The following is a 12,446-nucleotide window of genomic DNA, read 5'->3' on the forward strand; positions in this document are numbered from 1 at the left end:
CCCAGATTCTTGGCATATTAGGATCATTAAATACATGAACCTAAAGGAAACGTTTCTGTTCTCTAAGTATTTTAAGCTCTGAAGTAAAAGCCTGAAGACATTTAGTAACAGTGACTTGAACCATTTTAATTTCTCTTCCGTAATTAATCAAACTCTGAAGAATACACTATCAGTCAGTTGCAATCTTACGTACTAGTTAAAAAACAACCAAATATTTTACACAAAGCTTTTCCTACTCCATCCTATTATTCCAATTATGATTATTTTGTATCATTGCTACTGTGTTTAATTTACTTTTTTATTGAAGATAACATTTAACTACAAACCATTCTTTTGAGACAAAAGGCCTTCTAGGTCTGTTTGACTTTGATTCAATGTTTAGCAACATTTTAGAAAGAATTTCCAGCTGGAAACTTTTTCTTCCCCCTTTGGTGAACATTTTTTATAACTGAGGAACTATTAAATTCAATTAAAATTTTTGCCTGAGGAAATGCAGTTATTATATAGATATGAATGTAATATGTATAAAAAGACCTAATACTGGGGTTTCACAGTGTGGAATATTATATGTATGGGACAAAACCACACATCTACCTTAACTTTTGGGTCATAGAGTAACTTTCTCCCTAGTTCCCTATGGGTCATTCCTGCTGTAATTCAGCCTCTGGGAGGGTGGAGAGCTAAGGTAACCCTGCTTAGCCTGGCAGGTGAATCCTTCCCAAAACCAAACTTCACCATCCCCATAGCAGAATACAAATCCCATTTGTAGAAGTCCATTCATTAACCTATTGCATTAACTCCAAAGAGGAAAAGCAGCTCCGACAAACTGAGTCTTCTAAATATTATTAGAACTGAGGTCCAAATTTTTGTTAAGGTGTTGCATTTCCAGGAAGAAAGGAAATGTATTTTCTTATTCATCCAATGTTGTGAACATTATCCCTTTGAAAACAAATTTGTGGAAATAACACTAAGTATGTCAAAACTCAGTTTCTATTTCCAGAAAAGTAGACTCAGTCCTTGCAGGGAATTTAAAAATATTTGGACTGGACCAATGCGTCAAGGCCACAAAGAAAATAAAGTAAGGTGTGTTCTTCTTCCCTATAATTATCTCTCCCCGTAGCACCTGGGGAGACCCCATCAGCTCAGGCTGGATTCAAAGCAGTTGGTTTGTGATTCCTGGACAAAGTGGAGTCATGGCCAAGCAGATGATGGCACTGCCTAAACAGTTAAATGGATGTACCGCTAATTTCTTCCCGTGCTCACCCAGTAGGAGAATGGGATGGTTTCCAGACTGAGATGGCATGTGCTGGGGCTTGTTTTTCCCAAAATGGCTGCTACAACTTACGTGAATGACGTCAACGGTTTGCATCAGCATTTGGCAGTGTGGAACTCATGTTGAAATCTAATGACAAGAGTGCCTGAGTGAATTCAGCCATTGGAGAATGAGTTTGCATATGATTTGCATGCTTAACGTACTAACCAGTGAAATGTCCCCATACCCGAGCTTCAGCACACCCGTCTCCACCCCCAGCCCCTCCCCAAGCCGTGGTGCCCCAGCTTGTGCGTGTCTGTTCAGGCTGTTTTTTGAAGATTGTGTATGAGCTCCACCAAGGTGTGCCCGGCTGCCTGTCAGAGGCTGACATGAAGACCCCGTGCTTGGTTCCAGGGTCACATCAGCAGGAATCACAGGCTCCTTTGATGTCAATCAGATCCTCCTTTTGTATCATTCCACAGAGTTGCGTGCAAACTTCTGTTGTTCCGTTAACAGTGTTACCTGTGACTTCAGTGTACAATTCCTGTTTGCTATGTTGCTGTTGCTTTATCGACGGGGGTGTGGGGAGGGGGAAGTGGGGGGAAGGTTAAGGGGAAGATTAGAGGACGCTTTGCTAGATTTGGGGAGAGCTTTTTATTTAAGAATCCATAGCTGCCTCTTTACAGAGTTTTAAACTTTGATCATTTAAAGGTTACTACACTCAGCTTCACAATAATATTGAAATCCACACAGCCTACATTTTGAATTTTATAGCAGGTTTTTAAGTGCATATCATAGCCCCCAATGATGAATGAACTCTCCAATTAATATTGGAGAGATCATTAAGATCCGGAAATTTGAGAAAGAAGGAAAAGAAAGATTCAAAATAGGAAACGAGAGAAAAACTTAATTCCATAATTAATTGTTGTCATTGCTTTTACAAGATAAAAATTCAAATATCAAGAGAAAACTCAAGAGCCAGAATGAGCCAGGGAAGGAGGGGTCAGAAAACAAAAAATGCTAAAATAAGCATAACAGATAAAATCTTTATGTCCGCAGTGAGGAGATAGGAGACTGAGCAATATGCAAGTAAATCAGCTACTAAAGAAGAACGACCACGAATAGTTGCTCGAAATAGAGCAGGAGAGAGGAGCCAGAGGAGAAGTTCTGACTGGTCACACACTCAAGGAGCAGCCAAGAAAATAGCCCGAGGCTAACTTTGTTTCTCCTATAATGGGGACTGACCCATCTCAAGGAGAAAATCTTCAGCCTCTTCTTCCATGGAAAGGTTGCCCATTCCTGAGGACCCCTAGAATTCTCTTCTGTTTCTTCAAAGCCAGTTAGAGATTTCCAGAAGGCAAGGCCTTTACGTAGCACTTTTCCATCAGAGGCAGCCACCTCATATCCCATCTAATATCATCAGCCCAACCTGCACAGAGAAAATTGGAATGCTGGTTCTTCTCCCCAAAACACACACCCTATTTAAGCTCTTCCTGGAGAAGTGTGCTCCTTGCCTTTTGGAGGTTCGAGAACCTTTTGAAGAGTTGAATGAAAGCCACGGACCTTCTCCCCCAAAATATGCATGTACATCCAAAATGTTGCCTTCTTGCCCCAGACTCCTTGAAAACCCCGTGGTAAGGAATCCTACAGAGTGTCAGCCTATTTGCTCATATGTCAGTGGAACTTGGTTTCTGACCAAGATTTTATTTGGTTTTGAAGATTATGAGACCTTTTTATACTCTTCCAACTCCTAGGAAATAAAGTAAGTTCTCTTTACTTCTATAAAGCCAGCTGAATTCAATTTAGAAGAGAGTGATTTTGGAAATCTTCCTGTTTTCTAGTTTCAGTCCATTTGAGAACAAAGAACTGAGTGTTTTAAAACCAGAATCTTTACCCAGGAAAAGAGTAATAGATCTCCATATATAATATGAAGTCAGTTTAGAGCCAGGAAGAGACCTGCCAGCGTGGGTCTTTGACTTTGTAGAGGCTTGCACTAACAGGGATAGTGATAAAGCAGATGGTGGCTAACCTCAGCAGTGATAGGATGGAGATTATCTTAGCACGTGTATTTTGGATAATACACCATCATAGGTGAATGAACATGCTTATATTTGTGAATCAGGACCCTCCAGTACATATGATCAAACTAGGCGTTTGACTGTTTAGTCTTCGCTGGTGCTTTTGAGGAGAAAGCAGCTGTTTGCATCCAAAACAATCGCTTTGGTATTATTTTAATGCAATTGAAGTCAGATGAGAGAAACTAGTTGTTATCCATTAGTAAGTTTTTCTTTTAAGATTTTGTTTCGTGTCACACATACTTTAATTCATACATCCTTTCCTCAAGAGATGTAAATCATTCAAAGGACATGGTATATTAAATTTATGGGACATACATTCTGAATGTAAAAGCAATTCAAACTAAAAATTTCCCACAAATTTAAAAATCAAAAATTCTTTCAAAGACAGTGTATTCTTTGGCTATTGCAATAGACTCTCATGAATTAGCAAACCATTTATGAACATTTTCATGTTTTATTTTAAAATTATTTCTCAAAGTGTGTCATCCTAAAAATAGAATAATTCAACTTCTTCGCACCACCAAAAGTTAAGTCAGCTTTGGGAAATAGGATGCCAGCACACATAAAAAGGTAAGAAGCAGGAGGGTGTTTGTAGACATATGGCACACCCAAGGCACGGGCACATCTGTAGCACACGTGTGTAAGATAGTGAATCAGGTCCGCCTTAGTGAATGAACCTTGCTCCTGCCCATATCACCTCTAGAATGAATCTGATTTTCAGACAGGAGACTGGGGAGAACCTTCCATCACCCTGCGGCCACCAAATGAAGCCACAGCCTCCACGCCAGTCCAGTACTGGCAGCACCACCCAGAGAAGCTCATCTTCCAGTCCTGCGACTACAAAGCTTTCGTAAGTCACCTTTTCAGTTCTTGGTGCCACTGGGGAGAGAGGGCATGTTTCCGGTTTGTTCGCTTTCGTATTAAAAATATACCAACATGTCCACCACTGAAACTTCTGAAGCGTTTTTCCCTCAAAGTGGCCTACTGTCCAAAGAAAGAGTGTAAATAGAGACTCATAACCGTTTTTCTCTCGTATTCCTAACATCTGTTTGTCCTTCTTCTTAGTTGTATTTTGTTAACAAGGTGGTAGAGGGCAATCTTAAAATGGAAGCAAGGATACACACAGCACGTGGACGCATCTCCACTCACTCAGCAGTGACCTCAAAGCACTGGGTCTGCCTCTGTATAAAAAGACGGGATTCTTTTCATTTCCTCCATTAGGATATGTGACTGGGTCTTTTTCTTAAGAGAAGGACTCGGTTAAGCTTAGCTGAGAATTGCAAGTAAGATAAACAGGTAAATGTTCAGAAGATACTGCAGGCTTTGGGGCAGGTGGTGGTTGTCATGACTACAGCAGAAAACGTGCCTGAACATTCTGCAGCACATTGAAATTGCCTCTCTTAGAAAGAAATGCTTCACTTTGGGCAAACTTTCTGATAACTTACAAAGATTTTGTAAGATCATTTCGCTTAATTGGATTAAGATGTGAGTGTTCGCGCTCTCTCGCATGGCAATTTAGCCTTTTTTTTTTCCATTTTGTGTTCTCTGTACCTCTTTTATTGCTTACTTACCTTGCTGTATTGGATTTGTCTGTTGTGACCTCCCCAAAACTGTAGGGTAGAAGAAGCTCTTGCTTCTTCCAAAGTTGAAACCCCAGGTCCCCGGGCCTCTCCTCTAGCGCCCTGAGCGAGCCCTCTGCCTTGTGCCTTCGCACGTCCTCTCCAGGCCAGGATTTCTGGGATCCTCAGGACCGACTCCCGGGTTTCTGCAGACTTCGGGTGTCGCTGGTCCTCTCAGGAAGGCTTTCGAATCACTTCTAAAATAATTATTTTAATCTACTTTTTAGAAGATCAGTAGAGCATGATTTTTTTTTTCATTGAAGGGACAAAAGGAAAGAAGAACCCCATTAAAGGTCAAAAGGTTGAGGAAGGGCCAACTGGAAGAAAGGCAATTTAGACGTTTCGTTTAATACTGTTTGCCCTGGTCCGAATTTGGGGCATGAATGGCGGATTGCACCATTCCGTGTTAGATAGAATCACCTCCCAGCAAAGCGGATAGAAGTTCCTGGAAGCAGATTTTTTGGGGCACCTGTCCCTCCATTGTGTCCGTTTGCCACGGGGACTCGGCTCTGTCTGCTGTAAAACAGCTGAGAATCTCCTTTTCCCTGCCCGCCTGTCCCCAGGTCTCAGGTGCATCAGCCACAGGCCACACAGCTGTGAATGAAAAAGGTCCAAAACTGCGCCTCCGCCTAAGAACAGCCTGATGTTAATTACCTATGCAGCCGAGTGAGCCCGAACGGGGTACATGTTGCTCAGCTTCTCAGCTGTCTCACACAACCCTGTAATTACACAGACAGTAGTGTGATTTATTTTTGCAGACATTGCGGACTAAAAAGAAAAAAAAACAAAAAAAAAAAAGGAAAAACATTTTTAGATGCCCCCATTTTGCAGTTAAATATGATTTGAAAGATGGCATTTTTAGAAGATGCTGCAGTTTTATTATAAAGGGCAATTTGCAACCCCCAGAGCTAGAACTTTTTAATTCTGCTTAATTGTGTCTGCGAATCCATTATGTGTTAGGATTAGTTAACTGTCAGCTTTTAAAAGTTATGTAGCAGCTTATAGCCGGGAAACCCAGACCACTGGTGCTCCTGTGATTTGTTTTTGAATCGTGATGGATGTTGACGCTTTCTTTTTTATAAACCTTTGCGTTGTTTTTTTGGGTTTCAGTATTTAGGTTCTATGCTGATAAAAGAGCTCAGGGGGACAGAGTCAACCCAGGATGCTTGTGCCAAAATGCGGGTAAGTTGCCAAACTATTTTATTCCTAGTAGCTGAAACACTAAATACTGGGTATGGATACAAATTGCCACTTTTCAAATTACTATTTTCTTCATCTCTTGGCCGACTGAATCACTTTGGTGTTACATAAAAAGGTGTTTTGGCTTTGTTCATGTTTATACTTCAGCTTATCTCACTGTTGTTCCAGAGAAATATTTATGCCATATTGCATTTGCTCGTAATCATTTTTACAGCTTTAAAATTAATTATACATGCATTGATCATTCTCAAGATTGGCACAGAAGTGATCTTTAGTTTATTACAGTAGAGTGTTTTATACTTGACAGTCTAAGAATACTTACTGTAGAGATTCCCAATCAACTAAAAATCATCAAATGCATAAGCACTGGGAATATGTTATATAAAACTTATATTATTGATGAGGCTTCTTAGTTCTTTAAAAAAAATAAGGAAAAAACTCAGCTCATAGTTGAACCATTTAAGGACAGTAAATATTTGTTAAAATGGCAATTCCAAATATCAGTGATGGGGTTACTGTATTCCCAGGTATTCCTAATTACTGTATTCCTAATCTGTGTAAGCCAAACAGACAAATTCCGCCCACACGGTGGATCCATGATCACTTGTTATCTTGCTTCCTCCACAGCAGATTAATAGAGGATATGTAATATCTCACTGACAATACAACATATGAGTTATCAGGCTTATTCAATATAGGAACTAATCAAAGCCAAATTTAAGCTCATTAGCAGTCGGACCCTAGCTTTTTTTTTTCTTTTTGTGACCAGTTTACCTTGTCATTTATTTTCTATGAGCAGCTTTTGGTGGGAACTATTTTAAAACATAATTTAACTAAAACAGTTATGAAGAGAAACGTTTCCATTGCTTGTGAATATCTATTTATATAGACTCTCCATGAGATTGGGACCTCAGGGTGTCATCGCTAATTTCATATTTTAGCCATTTCAATAGCTTGACTGAAATGCCCTCCTCTTTGTTGTAGAGTTACACTAAATTGTCACTACCAATGAATTTTTATCCCAGGTACTGTGGTTAGATGAAAATAGCTCTAGTAAGTATTGGGAACTCTACTTCAAGTTGTGTTCTTACTAACTTGCACTAGGGGTCACTTTTTAGTCGTAACAGTAATATAAATCTAGCATTTAGTGTGCCCCTATGTGATGACAGACTGTACTAAGTGCCTTTTATATTTATGCCATTTAATCTTTACCACAACCCTAGATGATTAGTACAGTTATTATTCCCACTTTACAGGTGAAGAAGTTGAGGCTTGCAGGTATTAACCTTCCTGAAGTCACACAGCAAATTAAGTTGCAAATCTGGGACCCAAACTCAGGTCTTCAAAGCGCTACATTCCCTGCTTCTTCTGGGTCTCCAAATTCTTACTTTAAAATGAGAACATTCACCAAGTGCCCTTTAGGATTCTTCTAAGTACTTTATTCTTGTATTCTCAGTATACATCTGACCTAAATTATGTCACCAGTGAACACTGAGGAAATGGGAAAGTTTTTCAGTCATCAAGCCTCATAATAATTTTGGAGATATTCATGAACATACAAGAAATGAATTCAGCTTCTTTGATTTAATACAATCAACTAAATTATATGAATCAAGTTACTTCAATGTTGTAATTGGTATAACTATTGTGTAGTGTACATGGTGCCATTTAAAATATTCCAGATCTTTGATTTGAGTTTCATCCAGTTTCTTGAAATTTAATGGATCCAAAATAGCAATCGCAAAGCCATTTTGATCGTCTGAGTGGAGAATAATTTAGTTAAATCCTTTTCTGTTACTTAAAATGAAACTTAGAAAAAGCAATCTATTTAGAAGCCTTCTTCTGTTCTTTGGGACATTTTTCTGGTTCATTGCCCTGGGTGTTTGTTTTGGGGTAGTTTATATGAAAATAGACATTTCATTGCTTCTTAGGAGGTCACAAATGCTTATTTCCACCTTGGTTAAATAATTGTAACTCGGTCTTTGACACAGTAGCTGAAGCTGCGTTGACTGAGCTCGCCAGAGTCTTCCAAAGTCAGGAGTGCAGGTTCGATCTGTTTTGCAGTCCCACTGTGCTGTGAATTAGCACTCTCGACAACCGAAAATGGTGTGATCTCAACTTCTACTTAATTTTCAGTTTGACCCCAAAGTTGCTGCTTTCTCTGTTTTCTACAGGCCATTTCAGCCCAATGTCCCAGTATAATCAGCTCTCCCCTGGGACATGTTTCAGGCCACAAATGCTCTTAAAAGTTGATATATAATGATAACGTCAGGCCAAACACTGATTTCCTCTTATTGAAACAGAAAAGGGTCAGTTCAACAGTCTGCATTTTGAATGGATTTAAAATTTCTTCCTCAGGTAGAGGGAAATTAGTGTGCTTCCTTATTCAAAGAAATATTCCCTTAAAGGACTTTTTTAGCAAGGATGACTAGAATTTGGCTCCTGCCTTCCCTGAGTCCAGTGGAGGGGACCCACATGACAACATTTAATCATCCCAAACAGGAAGTAGTAAAGGTGTCTTCACATAGCCATGGGCACCTAGCAGAGGGCAGGGCCTCAGCCTGAGGGAACCCCAAAATCGATCCCAAGACTGATGTATAGGCCTGGTCTCCTAAAATCAGTCTATTACTACTAAAAACTTGAAGCACTCGCGAGCTGTGAGCCAGGTCTTCCACAGGTGAGTTAAGTGCATTGATTCATTCACTTCTCCTGGCAGCCCCACGAGGTGAGTGTTGCTACTGTCGCCATTGACATGTGGGAAAACGAGGCAGAATTCCCCAAGTTCACATATCAGGATTTGAATCCAGGCCGTCTGGCTCTACCAGCATCCCCGGCTGTCCCCTCTCTCAAGGGCAAGTGGAACATTCATTGTCCTGAGTTTTAAAATCGCTGGAAAGGTTTATGTTTGTGAATAGTTCTAGGAACCTCAAAGAGTCTGTTATGATTAGAATTGGCTAAATCACACACTATAGATGCAGACATAGCCAACAGCTTGGGGTACATTCCAGTGTTTTAATATAAATAAAAGTTTCAGGAGAGTATCTGTTGCATCCTTAGCTACTTTATGAAGTTTTTTCACACTTTCTTTCACACATTCACTTCTCTACCCCAGTAGAAACCAAGTACAATTTACCCCTCTCAGAAACGGTTGTGTTTAGTATTCATAGATTATTTCTAAATTTATCTGAACTGTTCACCCATCTCTAGGGTCCCCTCCAATTCTGAAATAAGGATACTTTTACTCTATTTCCCGGTATCTTATTATACACATATTTCAACTAAAAATATGCCATAATAAATTAGTGTGTTAGATTATAGTAATCTATATTGTTCTACAATATGGAATCATGTCTTTATTTGTTCAAGTTAATCAGCTGTTTTCCCCTCAAACTGTCTTAACATATTTTTTCCTGGATTCAGACTCTAAATAAAGACCCTTTTAAAATAAATTTATCTTCTCAATTGCTTAGTGAAAAGGAATCAGTGGACACCTGCATTAATCCTGTTAATTTTTTATTAAGCAAAGTTGTAATTTTTGTCTTATCTTTTGGAGTTTTCTCTAATAAAAACCTAAGAGATTAGATATGCTTTGACATTAAGGTATACTTTTAGGTAGAATGATTTTTTGTGAACTATTTTGCTCCTTAGTAGTAAACTTTGGCTGCTTATGTATCTTTGCCCTGACAGAATTACAGACATTTCTCTTTAAAATTAAAATCTAAAAATATATTCGTAAATAAACAATTTAACAGGTGTGAGGAATTATAAAAGCTGTTTATTTAATGTGAACATATTCATTTATAGTGTTATCTTTTCTCTTCCTGGTTGAGTTTTCTTGCCAGATCCAGCCTTAGAGACACAGCCAAGTTTGACCCTTAAATGACACCTCTCCCCACATGCTCCTTTTAGAACAGGGAACTTTCCCCCTGTCTAGTTCACATCACATCCCCTTAACAACAAGGGCCGTGGGTATTTCTACTCCACATACCTGGGATATCATTTCTACCTTGTAATGATGCATTAAAGCGCCTAGTTTGATAAAATCTCATGTATTGGCTCCCTTTCTCCAAAATGAATAAATTCATGTATTTGGATCATTTCATTTGCTTTTCCCTAATTTTCATACCAGCGCCCTAGCCGTGATCCTGGTTTTTGATGTACATAATATGTAAGAGTATATTCAAAAACTTAGGAATCCTATACTTCTGTTTCCAATTTTAAAAGCCCGTGGCCAAAAGAGAGAGAAAAAAACATTAAGAAGAGAAACTGTAGATAAGGTGGTGTATATAATTTTGCAGTTCCATGTTTGGAGGAAGCAGTTTGTTCCCAAGACAACTGGATGTTGCCTCAGTGTCCACAGCGCTGGATTTTACTAAGCAATAAATATGCTGTTTTGGCCTTTCAGGTTCTCTTTGGTATGAGTAACTGCCATGGCCAGCTCAGGGTCTGGTCTTCAATTTTGCCTCTCTAGCTTTGTACACACTCTACTCCCCAGCCCTGAATTTTGCTCCAGTATGTAATTATCACTAATATGCAGTGCTCTATCATTTCCCTTATTAAATATACTATTAGGAAACATCTGCTACTGTAAGAGGTAGACAATTATATTCAATTTAATGCTCTCTGAAATCTTACTTTTTCTAATCCCATCTTGGACAATTAGCAGTGTTCACAAGTGTTTATACTCAAGGACATTTCTCTTTATAAAAGGGGGGGAAATCTGTTTTCAGCTAGAATAAGGTAGAAAATATGCCTTCCTGACATAAGGAAATATTTTTAGATTATTTAAAGTCATAAATAAGCAAATCTTCCAAGGTTTGCATCTCTTATTTCCCAAATGACTTATAGTTTCACCATAGCTCAGATTTCGCATTTGGTCTTGTATGACTTTTATACTTTTAATCTGGAGGAAATTCCAAGCCAGGTATGCAGTTTCAAATGTATAGATTTCCAAATAAGAGTTTGTGCCTTGGCTGAAAATGCTAAGACAATCTTTTCTGTTTGCTGTGCTTTAGGGAAGTAGATTGCTGGTGGGGAGTGGTTTCAAAAGCTTGAAAAAAAAATGGATGTTAGACTCAGATGGAAATGATGAATTCAGGCAGCCTGTTTCCTTACAGAAGAGTCAAACTAAAATCATGTTTAGTTTTTCTGTTCTCTGTGAGGAACTGCCCCTTCAGAAATGATTTCAGGAAGCACTTCTTAGGTCCTAGGCTGGGAAGCAACTTACAAGTATCTGTTTGTTTTTTAAATCTCTGTTGCCAAAGTTTCATAAAAGAGTCAAATATTTTCCTTTCACTCGCTCCCAGATACTGCACAAGGCATGTGAATACAGGTCTCAACCTATAAGTGTGTGTGTGTGTGTGTGTGTGTGTGTGTGTGTGTAAATGGCCATTCATACAAAGAGCCTCTTTGCTCAGTCAGTCCTTACTGCTGATCATTGCTCACATGTGCTTTTCCCTGGGCGAATGTTTTCCTAGGAGTCCACCTAACAGAAGACCAAGCGGCACCAGCCACCTTACTCCATATGGCCTCCATTCTCCACTCCCCTTTATTGCTTATTTTTGTTTCTGTTGCTCTTGTTACCAGCTTTTCTCGCATAGAGACCCCCCCCCCCACCCTTCCACATCGCTGAAAGATTCCACGGGCTGCTTCTGCCTTTTATTCCCGCTCGCCTTCTGCGCTGTTTCTAAACATGTTGATTGACTCCATCGGTCACGGGCCAGCCTAGGTTTCTTGCTGTACTGCATGTTCGTTGCTGCACCACCATTTTCTACCACCATGACATGTGTCAACGAGCCAGGAAGGTGTTCACTTCAGCTCGTAGATTTTGAATTTGCTTCTGCTCTCTTTGTCCTGTGCTTTGCAAGGAGACTTTTAAGAGAAAGCTCTATCCTTAGCCTAACAATAATAGCTAAAAATCTGCTGATGCTCGTTGTATGCCAGGCACACGATTTTCTTATTTAATGCTGACAACAACTCACCAAGTAGGTGCTCTATCAACATACCCATTTTACAGGTGGAGAAACTAAGACAGAGAGAGCAGTGCTGCTGGCCAGGGGTGGAGGTAGGACAGAAATCCCAGCAAGCTCCCGTGCACTTAGGAACATACTCCACTGACCCCTGGAGGGAAGAGGCTCGGCAGTAGCTTCCTTCACATTCAAGATAACCATGCTGAAAATAAGCCCCTGAAGTTGTCCTTACCTGTAATAGATTGAAAGCCTCTATGTGTCGGTTTTATAACCTAAAAAAAAAAATCTAATCTTTTGTTTGTTTATTACAAAAGTAATATACTTGGTA

The 12,446-nt window shown here is 39.5% G+C and overlaps 1 protein-coding gene across 7 annotated transcripts in view; it reads left to right on the forward strand.

The window, feature by feature from the left end:
- Window positions 1–12,446, forward strand: part of LOC143642812 (ankyrin repeat and sterile alpha motif domain-containing protein 1B-like) — a 72,719-nt gene that overhangs the window by 23,109 nt on the left and 37,164 nt on the right. For 6 of the 7 annotated variants that reach the window (XM_077111661.1, XM_077111662.1, XM_077111659.1 and 3 more), the window contains 2 exons: window positions 4,052–4,180; window positions 6,060–6,131. In XM_077111661.1, coding sequence (XP_076967776.1) covers window positions 4,052–4,180; window positions 6,060–6,131 — 201 coding nt within the window. Of the gene's footprint in view, window positions 1–4,051; window positions 4,181–4,319; window positions 4,816–6,059; window positions 6,132–12,446 lie in introns of those variants that run through there. The other variant, XM_077111664.1, reaches the window with a different exon arrangement.

The sequence above is a fragment of the Tamandua tetradactyla genome, chromosome 7, assembly GCF_023851605.1.
Source record: "Tamandua tetradactyla isolate mTamTet1 chromosome 7, mTamTet1.pri, whole genome shotgun sequence".
Taxonomy (NCBI): domain Eukaryota; kingdom Metazoa; phylum Chordata; class Mammalia; order Pilosa; family Myrmecophagidae; genus Tamandua; species Tamandua tetradactyla.